This window comes from Lissotriton vulgaris, chromosome 1_1 (assembly GCF_964263255.1).
Source record: "Lissotriton vulgaris chromosome 1_1, aLisVul1.2, whole genome shotgun sequence".
NCBI lineage: Eukaryota > Metazoa > Chordata > Amphibia > Caudata > Salamandridae > Lissotriton > Lissotriton vulgaris.
This window is the reverse complement of record NC_141685.1, coordinates 2,054,715,813-2,054,735,078: the sequence shown is the minus strand read 5'-3', so window position 1 is coordinate 2,054,735,078 and position 19,266 is coordinate 2,054,715,813. Positions and strand designations below refer to the sequence as shown.

Here is a 19,266-nt window from a genome sequence, read left to right as displayed (position 1 = left end):
AGAGAAACAAGCTAAGAAACCTGTATGAGGCCCTGACTAAAGCTGAGTTAAATCTGGTCAATACAATATCAGAAGGAAGGGACATTGAAATGGCTCAAACAGGGATTTTAACTGCAAGATCTGCTATAACAGCGATCTCTTTCTCTAAAGCTGCAGGAAGATATCTTGCTTGGCGGACTAAAATCTATGAGAGCAATGAAAAGGTAGGGCATACCTTAGCAGTGCGAGTGAGGGAAAAGGAAGCACAAACCCGGGTTGTAGGAATTAACGATCCGTATATTGGTTTAGTAACTGATTACAGTGCAATTCCAGAAATGTTATCAGAAATTATATTCTGAAGATGACAGAGATACATCCGGGCTGCAGGGTGAAATTTTTAGATATCTTGATAAGGTCAAAGTAGATCAGCTGGCCTTAGAAGATTGTGAAATGCTGGATCATCCGATCAACTTAGGAGATATTGTAAGTGCTTTAGACTCTGTGCCATCTGGAAAAGCAGTTGGGCCAGATTTTTTGCCTGGTGAATTTTATAAAAGTTTTCCAACCCAGTTAGCACCAATTATGCTAGAAATGTTTTGCTTGATACAGAGTGGGGAGCCTTCCTCTGAATCTTGGAGGTATGCAGAAATTGTTATATTTCTAAAGAAAGGGAAGCAGGCTATGGATCTAGGGGCCTACCGGCCCATTACATTTATAAATAATGATGTTAAGATCTACTCCAAGATTCTAGCAAATAGACTCTCGTCAGTAATCAAATAAATTGTTTCTCCTCAGCAACATGGTTTCGTCCCTGGTCGGAAAACTATAGATCACATACGTAGGGCAAGAACTTTAATTGACAATACCAAGAACTTTAATTGACTATGACCTTAATTTTATTAGATGCTGAAAAGGCATTTGATAGGGTCTCTGGGCCTTTTTTATGGGCAGTTATGAAGCAGTATGGGATTGGGGAGGGTTTTTTAAGAGCAGTCCGAAGTATGTATAACGATGCAATAGCCAGAATTGCACTGATGGGAACACAGTCGGAAGAGATCAAAATAATGTGAGGTACTAGACAAGGGTGCCCTGGTTCTCCCTTGGTATTCACTGTCTATATAGACCCTTTAATACGATTGATCCAGAAGAACCAGATAATCCAGCCAATTTCTGCCCGAGGGGGAGATGTGAAAATCTTTGGGTGTGCAGATGACCTAGCTATCACTACTTCTGCACCACATCAGGCCTTAGAGGGAATAGGTATTGTAACTTCAATATTTGGAAGGGTTTCTGGCTATCACTTCAATCACAGCAAGAAGCAAATAGTAATTAATGACAAGGTCATATTAGTAGACCAGCGCGTTGTGTCGAATACCAGGTATCTAGGTGTTTAGATACGCGCTAAGCCTGTAACTATTGTAGAGCTGAATCTTCAACCATTACTATGTAATATGAAATCTGACGCCCATAGAATGAATAATATGCATCTGACATTGATCGGAAGATGCAACAGCATTAAAATGATTTTCCTCCCAAAAATTGTATATTATCTCAGAGCAATTCCTTTGGAATTTAGTAAGATGTGGTTTCAGAAGTTTTTATCTGATAATTGAGAAGACTTCCCTGGGAGTGTTATTTGAATTTCTACCACTCTAAGATTTTCCTGACAAAACCAACTGCTTCAGCACTATGTCATCCATTTCCTATCTGCCTTTGGGATTCTTCCTCAGATAGAACCTACTCCTTTACCTTGCTGAAGGATTTCGCTTTCCAAAAGAAAGACTAAGGTCCTGATTGCACAACTGGCGGTCTTGCGACCACCAGACTTGCAGTGGCACAGGAGTGGCTGTCCACTGTTTTGCTGATTATGATTTTGTGAGCAGTAAGGGTGGTAGACTGCCTGCTTCACCAGGGAAGTGGTGCAGGAGAGCCACAATTCACTATGCTGAGCGGGGACTGGCACAATCCTGATCAGCATATTACGTGTTCCTGGACCTCCAGTCTTTTCATTACAGAGTCCCACCATAAAAAGGCTGTCAAAGGGTGACCATAGAGGGTGTGCAGGTACAAAAGGGGCCTTAGAGGGCTCCCATACCCACCCCGCTATGGGGATATATTCATGGAGGAACAACATGTGCCCCCATGTCTATATTGGCACAAGGTTCCAGCACGGCATGGACGTCACCGTCCATGCCGTACTGGAACTTTTTTTGCTGTTCCCATTGCGGTGCCTGTTTTCCAGGCAAAGGACCGCCAACCGTATCTTGAGAGGTAGTCATGTAACATGAGTTCAACTTGTGATATGGTCGGCGGTCCTTGCTTGGGTTTGGCACAGCGGAGCCAGTGTGGAGGTGGTGACATTGCTCAAAACTCTCAATCAGGCCCTAAGTTCCAAGCTTAAATCTCCTACATCATCAAACCCTGTAGGTATATTTGACCCACATTCCATCGTGGTCAGCCTCAAATCATTCTTAGGTACTGGTTTAGCACAACTGCTGACTAACTTAGGCAAACTATTGGATATCTGTTGTTTTGATGTGATTTTGTCCATTACATTTTACTCTCTTTTTATACAGTGAAGTGGGATTTTTAGAGTATTATGTTTTTGACATGTTAACCATTTTAGTACTTCTAAACGCTTTAAACGTTTTCTCCAAGTTAAGCCTGTCTGCTCTGTGCCATCACTTCCAGGGTTTGCGCTCAGGTTTGAATTAAAACTGGACCTAACAAAATAGTGTCTTTGTTACTTGCGGTCGACGTCAGCCCACCCCAAATAATAAGCCACTTTCTCACATAAATGCTTTGAACTGTTTACATGTATGTTTCTGAAAATTTAGCTAATGAATCTGTAAAGTTGTTAAGGCTTTCAGGTGAAGGAGAAAAATAAACTAACTTTTTCTATTTTGTTCTTTCATAGGTAATTTATTAGTAATAGCTTTTGTAAGCTACTTCGGAGCAAAATTTCATAGACCGAAAGTGATTGCAGCTGGCTGTTTCTTAATGGCCATCGGAAGCTTTTTAACTGCCATGCCGCACTTCTTCATGGGACAGTAAGTAAATAATTTACCGGCCTCCCAGCAACGATCATAAAAAGGATTAGGTGTGTATGCTTTTGCTTGGGTGTGGGAGAGGATGCGTATTGTTCAAATTGTTGAATAAACCCCTGTGACGAGCTCATGACGAGCTGAGCTCGTCATGAGCATCAAAGGGGTTTTTAACCTTTGCAAAGAATGTGCAACATGCAGCGTTTTAGCAAACATTACGTAATGTTGTTGGTAGAATTTTGATGCCCCCTAGAAATAGTGTGAGTATAGATAGGCTTGATTTACTTACTTGAAACTGCTTCCTTTATTATTCAAATCCCCATTTTGTAACTATTATTTATATAGATCCAGTTTTCAGGAACCTAAAGGAACACTCCGGGGAAGATCATTGTAACCAATGAGATGCAAGATATTCAGCTGTGGCCAAACCAAACATTACACCTATATTAAATCATTATTATTATTCACAGAGAAGAGAGCTGAGCTTATTTTAACCCTTTCATGCAGACTTACACACAATTGAGCAATAAAAAGAAAAATGTAAATAATATCAAAATTTAAATGAAATTTTGAGAAAAGCAAAGAATATGAAAAATATAACCCTTGCTCTGAATCAGTAAAAAAAAATAGACCATGAGTAGCATTGGAGAATGAGTTTATTAGAGATATGAACCAAAAATAACTCCAGAATACTGAAACCTGCCTAAGACATGCAGCTCATAAATAAATAAGTCAAGACCAAAAAGACAAAAATCCAATCAGGAAAACCAGAGAAATGCAAATTTAAACATTTCAGTGAAAATAGCACCAAAATGCACAAAGCGGCAACTGTGGATATCTGGTCATGCTGGACTGGACAAAGTCACATGTTTAACCCAATGCAAAGGAGTCCGGTGAATAAGGCCTGCTGAACAAGAGTGCATTAAATCCTGGTTAAGCAGTATTGCAAGGTCACGACTAGAGGATGTATCGTGCAGCAAGGCGATGTGTTGGTTCCAGATGCACGGTTGTGTGTCACTATCAAGGATCTCGTTGATGAGGGCTTTGGATGCCAGAACAGCAGTCCTTCTTCCTGGCAGAGTATCAGCAAGTCCAAAAGTGAACTGAAGACCTTGTGTTTGAGTTGTGCCTTTAAAGTTGTGAGAAGCTTCTAGAGGCATGCCTTCGAAGTGAACAGATGTGAGTTTATCCTGTCAAATGGTGCCATCCCAGTACTGGACTTTAGGAGGTGGGCCTGATGGTTCTCTGTCAGCCCAACAGTGGTTACTTGTTCCCATTTGGCAGTTACAGCTTATAAATGTAATAAAGTAATTCCAAAGTTATTCTTTTGCAGTAGTATTTAGATACACTGCACCCTGCTCTCTAGGTTGCCGAGGGTCTACCCTGGGTGACTTAATTGTATTAGAAAGGATGGTTGTGTCCTTGCAAACGGTTTATTTTTCCAGGTTAACATGGCAGATTAAAGCTGCACACAAAACTGCATACATAGGGGGCAATGGCAGACCTGAGTGATTTTCAAAGAGCTACTCAAGTGGGTGTCACAATCAGTGATACAGGATCACTAGTAGAATTTAATTAATAGGCCTTTGGCATAGGTACTGCCACTTACAAGGGACTTAAATGTAAATTAAATATGTCAATTGGCCATACACCAATTCTACCATTTTAGAGGGTAGAGCATTGGTTAGCAGGGGTAAAGTGTGTAGAGTCTAAAAGACAACAAAAAATGATTCAGAAAATAGAGGATGAAGGGAAAAAGTGTCAGAATGACCATGTAGAAAGGACCAAGCCCAACACACAGCTAGAAGGATGAGGGCAATTCAGGGATTTCTTTCATCATGCTATCATATCCTCATTTGAAGAATTAAAAAAGGAGTACTAGCTGCCAGGAAAACGCTTTTTTAGTATTTGCAAATTTAAGGTTACTTGACAGGTATTTCACCGGACAAAATTAATTTTTAATCCAATTTTTTATTATTAATTTATGTAAAGCCTCAAAGTTGGAATGAGTCATGCAATTTACTCACTGTTCACTGAGATAGTGGATGTGGTATGAAATCATTACCTCAGAGATGAGGGTGAATCTGAATATAGAAACTCCTTCGGGCAGTTGGGTTCATTCTATTAGCACAGGTCAAGAGGTATTGAGAGTGGCACATTTGAAGTGTCATCATCATAAAGTTATTGGGACATTTTTACTATACTTCTTTGAAAATGTTTCAGTGTAAAGTCAACAAAAGTTTAGATGTGATATGGGAGATGGTGAGAATAGTCATCTTTTTGCTTACTGACTACAGTAGAAACCTTTCTGGATGAAGTGAATCAAAAATAAATATCATGTAGGAACAAGAGGTGGAGCTCAGAATAAACACCATAAAGATGGGGTTTTGCAAACTTAGGGCATCATTACGATGTCAACCGTAATGGTACACGGGACCGACCCCCAGAGGTGCGGCAGTCCCGCTATTGCAATTAGGATGCAACGACCACCCTGGCGGTCGCATCCAGCATTTATTAATTTGTGGGGGACTGTGCTGTGAGCAGCACCCGCCACAATGCAATATATGCATATTGTGCATTGGCATGCACAACGTGACAGGCACCGCACGGTGCCTGCCACCTTGTGTATGCCAATGTAGGGGGTACCTATGGTACCCCCAGTGCAACCACCCACCCTCCCAACCCCTGGTGGCCCACAATGGGCCCATCTGCGCATGCATTTCCAAGGCGGAGTCTCCACCATGGAAAGGCAGGCATACTAATATGGACCAAATTGACTCAGTTTTCCGCCCGGCCGGCAATCCCACCTACCAAAAAGAGGCGGACGGTCTTTCCATCCGCCGTGGTGCACCTCGCCATACTAATATGGTGGGCGGTGAACTGGTGTCATTTGGCGGGTGGATCGCCACCTCCGGCCCGGCGGTGACGATCTGCCCACCATCCAATTAGACACCAGTAGATATTACAGAAACGCTGTATATGAGTAGTATTTTAGTATTTAGATTGAGAATAATAATGGGAATTCCATTGCAACATCCCTCTAATCAATACACCTATGTCACATGGAACAATGAATTATTTACTGCTCCAGAGAAGCCTTCTAATTTTAAACCGCTCTAGGTAATGAGGAGCAATAGGAAAATCTATGGGTCCCCACATTTCAATGCAAATGCACACTCAAAAACACTCCTATCTCAGCAATAGAATTTTCAAACAATACCAGAAAAATATCTATGAGGCCGATTACGATATCCACCCGCCATCGTTGGTGCAAAAGGGACCGCCCGCCATAGGTGGAGCGGTCCTGCAAAATGAATTAGGATGCGCGCGCCACACTGGCGGGCGCATCCTGTATGTTTACATTGTGTCAGGTGGCAGCACCCGTCACAATGTAAAAATACATATTTCACATTTGCATGTACAAAGTGGCAGGCACCGTGCGGTGCCTGTCACCTTGTACATGCAAATGTAGGGGGTACCTGCAGCACCCCACCCTTCACCCCCCTGGGGGCCCGCAACGGGCCCCCAAAGGCATTTTCCGCCTGTCTTTTTGCTGCAAAAACTCAGGCGCAAAAGACAGGCATCCTAATACCCACGGCGGGGCCTGCACGGCACCGCCTCCATTGCCCCATTGTTCCTGGTCCTGCAAGGCAGGCGGAAAAGTCCTGCCTTGCAGGACCGCTGCGGACGGACTTTCCATCCGCCGAGGTACCTTTTCCCTTCCTACGACCGGTGGTCCTCACCGCCGGCCCGGCGGTCGTGGATGAACCGCCATCATAATCGGCCGAAAGTTAGACCATTTTTTAAAATATTTTAGAAAAATCTAATTTTCTCACCTGTAAATTATGGATATGTTTGCCCCATAGAACAAAAAATTAAATACCTAAATAATGTATAATTTCCTACTGCTTTGATGGTCTACATTTATGGGTGCTATACATGGCATATGAACTTCATTGCACCGACCAACCATGGACAGGCACTAGTAAAGGCTTAATGCCAGTTTGATGACCTGTAACTCACTGATATAACTCATTGTGAGTTGCAACATGTTTCTCCTTTGATTGAAATTCCTAAGCAATCACTGAGAGTATAGTGTGTGGAATAAAAGGAGTGTTTAGCTACCATGTCCTGTCCTGCTGCGGAGTGTCCGGCTTGTGCCCAAGGACACTTGACCATTTAGTTTTAATGTCACTGCACCCATATTAACCTTTGACCTCATGCATGACTGTTTATTGACCACTTAGCAGCACAATATGTGACATTTATCTGTCACAAACACACTGCACAGATGTCGTCGTCTTCCTGCCATTTTTAACTCCCTAACAGAAAGCACCACCAAATGCACAACACAGCATCACAGGAGTAAGGAATAGAGCCAGATAAGTGATGTTTTCCAAATAAAGTGAAGCAACAGTGGTAGAAAGGGAGGAGAGGCATACAATATGTAAATGAAAAGCCAGGAAAAATGAAAAGCCAGCCACCAGCAATACATGATGGCTGTGAGGTAAAAGAAAAAGAGAAACTAGCAGCTGGCCAAGAGACCTGCTACACTGTTGTTCATGAGTAGGGACATGATGTGAAGAAACAAGTGGGGAGCAAAGCGTGAGTCGCAAGTATCCACACAGGCATCTACACGGAAGGAACAAGTAAGCAATGAGTGAAAAGAGATGGTGGCTTTTTAATTTGGGCCTGCTGTGCATGGTGTCCCATGCAATAAGTACAGATTATTCAACCGTATTGCTGTAGGAGCTTGAAAATCAGGAAATATTTTGGTAGAGTAGCTGCTACAACCTACACCTTGTTTTATTACATGCAAGTCACTTCCAGTAAAAAACGAATGCAGTAGACATTTTTGAGCTGGAGGTAAGTATGGGTGAGTTCAGTACATCTTTAAGTAATCTTGTTGACTCCAGTTCAAAAATGATAAACTGAAGGAGGAAGAAAACAATGACCATCAAAGCATTATTTTTTATGTGATTAGCTGGTTCAATAGTAGTACTCATATGCTAAGCAATAAAAGACTGTTGGGAAAGATTCAACTTTTATGCCCAGGTTAAACAAGTTAGGATGGTATAGAGATTCTGGGAGAAAATAAACGCAATGTTTTAGGGAGACACACTGAATGATGCAGTTGGGTTAAAACGCTATGTTTAAAAACACTAGATAAATGCACAGGTTTCTATTTTCTGTTTTTATTTGACCTCTTTACTCAGTGAAAGGACAACTAAAAAATACTGTTAGTCTCTGAAATAGCGAAAACACTATTCTTTCTTTCAAAGTTGTCTAACATATAAAGCCCCTAGTAGGTTAAAGAAAAAAAACTCAATGATAATATCAATAAAAACTTGAAAAAACAAATACATTTTCACATACGGTTATGAAGTTTCATTTAGAATATCAAAAATCTGTTAATGAAATATGATTTGCATAACGTAGGAAACTTTTAAAATTAATAACAAAGGGGCATATTATCAAGGGGGTTTATCTCCGCTTTTTTGGCTTTAAAAGCCAAGAAAGCGGAGATAAAATTATCTCCCTATTACCAAGCTGTCACTAACACCAGTTAGTGACAGCTAATAGGAGATAGCGACCATCTTGGGCCCCACTTTGCATGTCAGTGATATTTATCACTAATTACATGCAAAGTGGGCGTGCCAAGATGTTAGCGACTGGAAACAGTCCCTAACATCGCTATCTCCTATTACCAACTTTTGGAGATATTCGCACTAAGCGCGAATATCTCCAAAAGCTAACACCTGCCCTGAGCAGTTCTTAGCCATGTTATCCAATGGGAGGTGGATAACATGGCTAAGAGCATTTGCTCGATAATGCATGAATATCGCTGACTTTTCAGCGATATTCATGCATTGCGGCCGTTTTTTATCGCATTTGCGATAAACCTTGCTAATAGCAAGGTTTATCTGCGATAAAAATCGGCGATGTGCGGCGATAAGTTTTGTCTCTAAACAAGTTAGAGACAAAAATTATCGCTAGTTGTTGGTAATATGCCCCAATGTCTTGCAAAATATAATTCATTCAGTATTATTTTTGCGCAGCATCACGCAGCTTGGTGACTCTGATAATTTTATTTATACTTGTAATACAATGTTTGGATGTTTTCAGATATTTGTAACAAAAACCTATTGTCTGAATACACAGTTACAAGTATGAGACAACAATGACGCATGAATCAAGCACCAGTAACTCCACTTCAAACATATCCCCCTGCCTCGCTGATCTACATGAATCAACTGTAGCAGCTACCAGTAGGAAAGTGACAGGTAAGAAAATGTTTCATAACTGTTTTGAATATATGTACAATGGTCATTTAAAAACAAATATATGTGCAAAATATCGCCAAAAGTCCAACGAACGCCCTTTTTAGTTTTTTTCAACATCAACACTACTTTCTATGACATGAAAACATTAGTGTTTAATGAAACGTTTGCAATTGCTTTGGCATGCAAGACATTTGCAATCAGATAGTCAAGAAAATTAAATAAAATATTTGAATCCTCAAGCTGGAAAATACAAACAGAATGAATGCTTATAATGCTAATCAACAATCTTCTGTATAGCATCCGGCATTTAGGCCATATCATTGTGCGAGAAAATGCATTAGCAGTCTTTTTATTGTTTAGCATTTTTCCTTTACTCATCCCCTCCTTACTAAAGAAGAATATGGCTCTGCCCCCTGCCCCTGTAGATTCTGTGCTTAAAGTTAATGCCATTTAGAATTACTTCACAGTTGTATTCAAGGCCACTCTGCAGTAGCGGTCAGTGGTGGGAGTGCTGCCGGGCAATGACTTGGGTCGGTGGAGGGGCATGGTGGGGCATAGTAAACTATGAAATACGACCAAATGCAGGTAAGTAAATATATAAATAAATAAAACAAATTTCGTTGCGCTCACTGCATCGCCAAATACGCCCTCCGCAACGAAAAAATGCGGTGGACGGTAAAGTCCATGCCGTGCTGGAACATGGGGGACTGCACACAGGGGCACAGGGTGTGCCCCATCCAGGTACCCCATGGCATTGAGGCAAAAGGGGTCCATTTAGGGCCCCTTAAGTTTCATAACCAACACAGTTTTATTGGCAGCTTCACTGCCATAAAAACTGTGGCGATGAAGAAACTCCAAATATGCTGGACATTCTCGCTTCCAATGTCCCACTCTATTCCACATGTGACAGGCAGTAACTTTCTCTAAAGTGGCAATGTCGGTCCCAGATCCCACACCTGTAGGAACACCTCTACGTCTTCCCTGAGACACTCGCATTCTGTAAATAATCTAGCTTGTGGGACAACAACCCCCTGCTTCATACCTTGACCTCCAGCCATCGACAGACCTTGAAACCCTTTCTGAGCCAACTTCGTCTGAGCGAAATTGAATTTCTCCTCAATTTTCCTCTGCTTCATTTCCAGTTCATCGCTGAAATAGTTTGCGCACCACAGGACTTCCATCTACCGACTTTGATTGCCAAAAGATGACATTATGTGTGTTGTGTGAACTAATTTTAGGTTTCAGTCCCAGAACAAACTGTGACACAAAAATTCCCATATCCTTCTCTTCAGGGTATTCACTTCCCCTTCACTGTTTTAAAACTTGCAACAACCTCTCTTACTATTCATGGACAGTTTCCTTTCGTTACTGAGTCATTCTCTTAATTTATAACCAATCAATATCTCTTGGAGGAATTTCTCCCTTCAGGAACTTTATTACTGCCACATATTTATCCATCATTATAGGTGACGGAGCACCTGTTCCTTTCTCACTATGGAGCTCACCTTTTGGCCATTGTACATACATTTTACACTCAGACCATAAATATGCTGGAACTGCAGTGTCAAAGTCTGTATCCAGGTCCTTCCACAACACCTTCAAAATGTAAATAAACCTTTCAACCTGATCATACCACTGCACTGGTTTATCTCTCAGCTTTGCAAGGTTGTTTGTAAATGCAGTCAAATCACCTCTATTTCATGAAAAATGTACATAACTACCCCCTACTACTTCTCTCAATGGATATTCTGCCACTTCTCTCACATCATCCTGTCTTCCCTCCATTTCCCTCTTTTTCTTTTCATGCTTTCTTGCCCACCTAAGTTCTAAATTCTCCACATCCGTCCATCTGCAGATGCATTCTATCAATTCCATGACATGAACTTGCATCCCTACAACCCTCAAATTCTCAATAGCTTGGTCATCCAATTCAACTTGATAATTTTAATTAAAATTCACATTACTTGCAAGATCCACATCATATTTCTTTGCTACTCCTGCTAAATAATTGTGTGTAGTAGCTGCTCTGTAGGTAATTTTTTTACATAAAAAGGTATGTTCAGGTCTTTCCGATTGATATGAATGACCAAAATCCAAACATCCCTTGATTAATTCCTCCAAATCAATTTTTTTTTTTGGAATGTCAAAGATGTATCCTTTAAATGTTTGTACCCTTCTGAGGGCTGTAGCTTCAACCCTTCTTTCCCTAGTCAGTTCCTCAATCCAAGCTGGTAATCCACCACATCCTCTTCCAGGTAGATCGCTAGAAACCAAAGGAGTCATAAAGACCAAAGTTCCTCCTACGTCTATCAAGGCTTGCAAATTCTGTTGAGAACTCCACAACACTAGCTGAATAGTCTGTGTAGACGGTGTTTCGACAACTAAAGTGGTCATAACTTCTAAGCTTCATTCGACTTGGTTTGTTGCTGTACCGATTACTTATGGCACAACTGGGTCAAATTCAATGGGGACCACAGCTCTCTGTCACCTCATTAACAATGGGGCAATTTGTAAAACCTATAAAGGTTGTTCGATGGAAGGTAATTATGGTTGTACTGGAGCAGTCGGCACAATCTGACTCGCACTTATGTAGATCTCTCCTTGATCAGCATGGGTCACAAGAGGTGGGATCTTCCAGTTTCTCATCTCCTGAATCAGTGTCTCATTCTTCCCCTTCTCGCTTTACGGCATCTTTATCCTTTTCCTTACCTTCTGATGTAAGAACTTGAGACAGTTGAGTTCCCTCAGAAATTCCCCTCCTTCATCAACAATGCTCTTCATCCCATTGGGCGTTTGTATATTTTTTCATTGCTCTACCTGTTCTCCAATTACATTTTTCCTTCTCCTTCTCCTTTTCTCTTGTAACCTTTTCCTGAATCTGTAAACCTTCATATTGAACTGGTCAAGGTGATGGCTTTATCTCATACAATTTTTTCCCTCAAATGATCTAAAATTCAGGTGTTAAAAGTTCCATAACTACGAAAATACAATGCACCTTGCAATTCTCATCCATTGTTTCAATCACAAATACATATTTAATCCATGCTCAGTAGTCATTATGTAAGCTGGATTACCCTCAGGAGCAACTCCTCACTTTTCCGAACAGGAATAGTAACATCTCCCCTCATAAAATTTCTTGAAATCCTTTGAACATTTTATTTAGCAACTCAATTGACTGAATCATTTCCGTTAAACCAAATGTTCTGATTTTGTTCTGAATATGTATTTTCAGTAGTCCTCTATCCAATCCATTATCCAAAGTCAAACTCACAATGTCCAATACCCAGTGCAACAAGAAACGCCAATCAACCAATACCAGGGTGAAGCACACCAACCAGCCAATTAAAGCACGTACACTATGATGCCAACCTCTCACTCCTAGCAGCATCCACCCTCATTCACAATTTTTCTCCATTATTTCGATCAACGATTTTTAACCAGTCTTGTTTGCTTAACTCCTTTCTTATGGAAAATATTTAGATTCACTTTCACTGCAGCTTCACCCTAGTGCGCAATGAGGTTTCACCAACATTAACAAACTAATCAATCACCAACACTTGTCCCTACTGTTACTGATGGAAGTGATGGTACCTCACACTCCACATTTACTGATCTTTTTGCAAACCAAGATTAATATCCCAGAATCTTTTGACTTCTTGGAGCCCGTAATCAACTTCTTCACATTAACAACCTTTTAATACTATTCCTGTAAATATTGATTTATCCAAATATAACTCATTCACTCTACTCTCCCAAATACAACATTAATCTCCCTATTGACACTCACAACACCAAACTGCAATCGCCAATACCATAACTGCTCATCTCTCCTTCCCAAATTGGTCAATGGCAACTGGAGTTGGGGGCTATTAAAATATAATTTGGGTAATATTTTGAAGCTCTATAATAGGTGTAAAACCATCAATCTGCTACCAGAAACTGCTGGAGCCCAAAAAGGACTCATCAAGATGGTTCAGACCTTCAACATACACACACTTACAAATGTCGCCATGGAGAATCCCAGGGGCTCTGGAGAGGTCAATGAACCTTTTCCACCCTTTGAGGAATTAATACTTTCCTAAAGAAAGTCATTAAAACATCATGGACATTTAGAATTTGCAAGGAGTCAATGGAGAGAGATTGGAATAGTTTTAAACCTTTTTTTATCATAAGGCAACAGCAGTTTCTTCATTTGGCTGTGGGGGCGTTGACCCACCGCCCCTGTTGCCCCCCATTGTCAATTGAAAGTGTCAATTTGCAAAATATTATTTATTTACCTCAGCAGCCACATGTTTTTCCTGTGTGCCCATGTCTGGGTACTACAGGGCATGGCCAATGCTGCTGATTGGCAGTCAGAGCTAAAGCCTAGTACCCATGTCAGGTTGACAGGTCTTTTATTCTTGCCAACCAGACATTTATTTTATTTGGGAAATTTTGTATAGCGCAACAGATGCTTCAGCAAAGAGGCGCCCCGGCGCTTATAGCCAGCCAACAGAGTGCAGAAGCTAGACCCTAGGAGTGGAATCTAGGCCCTAGGAAATAAAAAAGTTTTAATTTCTTTACGGAAGGAGAGAAGGCAGTCTAGACGGCGGATCTGCACAGGATGGGAATTTCATAGTTTAGCAGCAAATTACCGAAAGGAACAACCCCCTGCTCTAAGACGCTTCACCCGGGGGACCGTGGCAAGGAAATGCTCGGCCAAGCACAGCTGGCGTGTAGGTACATAGGGATTAGACAAAATCTCATGAGAGGACCATTTTAGAATTTTGAAGATCAGACAGAGTGCCTTAAATTGAATCCTTTGAGGCACAGGCAGCCAGTGCAGGCACCACAAAGCGCTCGTGGCAGAGCATGTTCTAGGGAGCCGCAGAAGGACTCGGGCAGTTGCATTCTGGACCCTTAAAAGGCGCATGACTTCCGCCTTATTGGCTCCCAATAGAAGTGAATTAGCGTAGGCCAACCTAGGCAGAATAGTTGCTTGGACTATCAGCTGGCGGGTGGGAGGGTCAAAGAAGCCAAGCATAGGTCGCAGACCCCGGAGTAGACCGAAGCAGGTGCCAGCGATCTTCTTGGTATGCTCTTGGAAATCCAGCTTGGCATCGAACCAGACCCCTAAGTTTTTTGCAGCCGTCTTAGGGGTGGGGGTGGGGGCACTACCCATAGAAACCGACTACCAGTGTTTGCTCCAGACTCCCTTGTCTTTCCCCACCAGTAGCACCTCTGACTTGTTGGCATTGTGTTGCAGGCATGCGTGCTTTAGGATTCTAAATCACACTGACATACTGATCTTTTTGCAAACCAAGATTAATATCCCAGAATCTTTTGACTTCTTGGAGCCCGTAATCAACTTCTTCACATTAACAACCTTTTAATACTATTCCTGTAAATATTGATTTATCCAAATATAACTCATTCACTCTACTCTCCCAACTACAACATTAATCTCCCTATTGACACTCACAACACCAAACTGCAATCGCCAATACCATAACTGCTCATCTCTCCTTCCCAAATTGGTCAATGGCAACTGGAGTTGGGGGCTATTAAAATATAATTTGGGTAATATTTTGAAGCTCTATAATAGGTGTAAAACCATCAATCTGCTACCAGAAACTGCTGGAGCCCAAAAAGGACTCATCAAGATGGTTCAGACCTTCAACATACACACACTTACAAATGTCGCCATGGAGAATCCCAGGGGCTCTGGAGAGGTCAATGAATCTTTTCCACCCTTTGAGGAATTAATACTTTCCTAAAGAAAGTCATTAAAACATCATGGACATTTAGAATTTGCAAGGAGTCAATGGAGAGAGATTGGAATAGTTTTAAACCTTTTTTTATCATAAGGCAACAGCAGTTTCTTCATTTGGCTGTGGGGGCGTTGACCCACCGCCCCTGTTGCCCCCCATTGTCAATTGAAAGTGTCAATTTGCAAAATATTATTTATTTACCTCAGCAGCCACATGTTTTTCCTGTGTGCCCATGTCTGGGTACTACAGGGCATGGCCAATGCTGCTGATTGGCAGTCAGAGCTAAAGCCTAGTACCCATGTCAGGTTGACAGGTCTTTTATTCTTGCCAACCAGACATTTATTTTATTTGGGAAATTTTGTATAGCGCAACAGATGCTTCAGCAAAGAGGCGCCCCGGCGCTTATAGCCAGCCAACAGAGTGCAGAAGCTAGACCCTAGGAGTGGAAGCTAGGCCCTAGGAAATAAAAAAGTTTTAATTTCTTTACGGAAGGAGAGAAGGCAGTCTAGACGGCGGATCTGCACAGGATGGGAATTTCATAGTTTAGCAGCAAATTACCGAAAGGAACAACCCCCTGCTCTAAGACGCTTCACCCGGGGGACCGTGGCAAGGAAATGCTCGGCCAAGCACAGCTGGCGTGTAGGTACATAGGGATTAGACAAAATCTCATGAGAGGACCATTTTAGAATTTTGAAGATCAGACAGAGTGCCTTAAATTGAATCCTTTGAGGCACAGGCAGCCAGTGCAGGCACCACAAAGCGCTCGTGGCAGAGCATGTTCTAGGGAGCCGCAGAAGGACTCGGGCAGTTGCATTCTGGACCCTTAAAAGGCGCATGACTTCCGCCTTATTGGCTCCCAATAGAAGTGAATTAGCGTAGGCCAACCTAGGCAGAATAGTTGCTTGGACTATCAGCTGGCGGGTGGGAGGGTCAAAGAAGCCAAGCATAGGTCGCAGACCCCGGAGTAGACCGAAGCAGGTGCCAGCGATCTTCTTGGTATGCTCTTGGAAATCCAGCTTGGCATCGAACCAGACCCCTAAGTTTTTTGCAGCCGTCTTAGGGGTGGGGGTGGGGGCACTACCCATAGAAACCGACTACCAGTGTTTGCTCCAGACTCCCTTGTCTTTCCCCACCAGTAGCACCTCTGACTTGTTGGCATTGTGTTGCAGGCATGCGTGCTTTAGGATTCTAAATCACACTGACAATGATCCAGAGGAAAATGCAACACAGCTGCCCCAGTCTCCATTGGAGCGCTGTGTTCCCCTGCTTACACCGGCCCTCACTTTGCTATTGTTCTGTTTACTAGTAAAAACAGCATGAGAGCAATGCACAGATTGTTTGTTTTTGAAACAGTGACGTAACAATGGTGAAGTGCTGCTCATCCAGAAGTATGGGATTACTGGAGAGGGCAGCAGCAGCATGTGCCATCTCCATTGTCCAGGGAGTGTTTTTAGCAATTTCAAAATTCCAGCACTGACTGAAGCAAAATAAAAATAGCAAGGTGAAAGTAGCAGATGCAGAGATATTGCCCCATGAGGGGGCAACTTCCAGGTACAGTGAAAGTTTAATTTGTGTTGGTGTTGGCCTCAATAAATATAGCATTATGCCATTTGTTGATGCAGCTCTGTAACAGAAAGCCACTACTACCTGTCTCTCTGGCGCTTTCCCTTTCTCACACCAGAAGTCCCTGCTTCTACCTGATTCACTGCTATCTTAAATGCTTTCTTTCTCGGATGCTGAAAATCTTACTCTGCTAATGAGGCGTAGGAGCCCGGGGCAACTAAAAACAGCTGGAACCTCCCTGCAAGATTATGATGTTGTGTTTGGGAGTGTCCTCGGCCAGATCTCAGCCTATGTCAATGTTAGAATTAAAACTAATGCAAAAATATTCCAATGGTATTCATTTGCCTCGACTGCGGTTCTATTGGAATTTGGAAGCCATTTTCCTGCTTATTATGTTGTATTTGGAAGTGTCTTCAATCAGATCTCAACCTATGTAAATGTATGAAATAACTAAGTGCAAAGTATAACTTTGGAATCTTCCCCTGCTGTTCCTTTGCCTCAACTGCAGTACTATTGGAATTTAGGGCCCATACAGAGCCCTCTTCTCTAATGATCCACATAATCCATCAAGTAATTGCCTTCCCTCTTTCAAACTCTCATCAATCTGGAATTGAACTCGCAGTTTGGTCTGTCTGAGTAATCCCTGGATGGGTGCCGGCAAGCAGATGGTAGAGAAGTGTAGTGAGGCAGCGCCGAGAGGTAATGCCCAGGTACTGGTCCTCTTCGTTCTGAGAAGCAGCTGCACGGCTGTCACATCACAAAGATTAGTAATTCCATGATGGAATCATTGTTTCTATCAGGTCCTGGTGATCAGTGGTGAGTAATTAGCTGCTTTATTTCTTATATGATAGGCACGACTCTTGTTTGTCATAGGGCAGACGATGCATAATGAGCACAGCCAGTCCTTGGGGCACTGTGATTGTTACATACCAATGTGCTGTAAACCAAACAGCTCCCTTGAATGAAGCAGATGCTTTTACAGCATGGTTACTGTTTACATTGCTTTGAAGGGACAGTCATATATAGTGGCCAATGGCTGTCCCACAACCTCATCCATCCATAAACCATATTTGCATTTGTTCACCCATCAGCACATTTGACCATTAATCCATCCACCTACTCAAACACATTACTCCACTCACCCACCCATCCATCCACATCACCAGTTATCCATCCACCCATCCATAAATACATACATACTTGCATGCATGCATCCACCAATTAACCCATCCACAACTGACAAATAACATGATCGATTTCTGAACAATGAATATATAAAATGTTAAGGTATTCTGTGGCAGTGATTAAGTACATGTTTATATTGCACATGTTTTACTTAATTTTGCATTTCTTGAGAGTGTTGCTTACTATTTCCAGGATGTTGTGTTTCTGTTTTTTTTGTGTTGAATATTTCTCTTGTACAGTGCGTACATTAAACAAAGATGCCATCATGGAAGTTTTAACTGGCCACCATTGAGAGGTCTAGAGCAAAGGCTGAATGTATTGCAAATTTCTCACAGTGCCAGTTAGTGAGTCACAAAGGTGTTCAGAATACTTGGTCACCCATTTCTTTGCCTCTCTGCTGAACAAACGGAGCAATGGTCATTTATTTCAGTTGGAATTGTGATTCTGTGTAACTGTGTGTGAAGAAGGTACACGGTTGATAAAATATCGAAAAGGCAGAAGTAAATAAAATAGAGTGCTTAAAGTTGAGTTGATGCAATGTGTATTTGGGGGATTGTAAAGTGAGGTTCTCTGGTTATAGTGAATAAGTAGCTACTTATGCCATTAGAATATGAAATTACTTTATTAATGTCATTTCAAATTGCTTTACTAACCTTCTTGCTTTCTCAAATTTGCTTAAAAATGCACCTTTTGCCCAATCTTTGTTTTCAATAATTGACTGGGTGTAGAACCCCCCAAGTTCCCTTATGAAAGTTGTGTGCACTCGCTACGCTCACCACAGGGCACTCATTCCACACTTTTAAGCATCACCACTTTCAAATTTCACCAGCCACCACTGTCATAAGTTTAGAGTTTCTAATTATTTTTATTCAGTTTAGTAATTTACAGAAATAAAAAAAGTGGTTAAAAATCAACATTAAAGACATATTCCATAAAGAACCCCAATAAACTAGCTAGAGGACCTATTCTATATAAGAACCCATGAAGAGTCCTATTGGAAAAGAGAGAACAAGGAGGAATGAACTTCTTATAAAGAGTAGCTCTGGAAAACTCAGATGAGTTTCCTACAGTTGCAATACCAACTATATTTAGTATAGCGATTTATGAAATAGCATCTACCACAAGTAAAGGCAAATAACCTCAAGGATAGCTAAAAGGAATCAACTATACATAATGAAAAGTCTCGGGGCAAAGGAAAATCCAACAGCAGGGCCACTGGATGGGTAAAGGAAATAAAGAGGTGGATCTAACTAGCTAGAACAACTCATTATTATAGCTTTCTCACACAAGTATAGACTTGATGTTGTCTCTACTTGATGTCCAATCAGAACAGTTCACAAGATGGTGTCGTCAGTCATGCACTCGTGTCATCAAGTTTGATACAGTATAATTGTTACAAGAGGGAAGGTTCCTGTGAGAACCTTCTTTCCTAAACTCAAGTATGCAGTGTAGGCTTGTTGC

General features: G+C 41.7%; 1 protein-coding gene across 1 annotated transcript in view; it reads left to right on the top strand.

The window, feature by feature from the left end:
• The window catches only part of LOC147751601 (solute carrier organic anion transporter family member 1C1-like), a 569,256-nt gene that overhangs the window by 148,292 nt on the left and 401,698 nt on the right, over positions 1 to 19,266 (top strand). The window contains exons 4-5 of the mRNA XM_086920557.1: positions 2,897 to 3,029; positions 9,186 to 9,307. Coding sequence (XP_086776683.1) covers positions 2,897 to 3,029; positions 9,186 to 9,307 — 255 coding nt within the window. The remainder of the gene's footprint in view (positions 1 to 2,896; positions 3,030 to 9,185; positions 9,308 to 19,266) is intronic.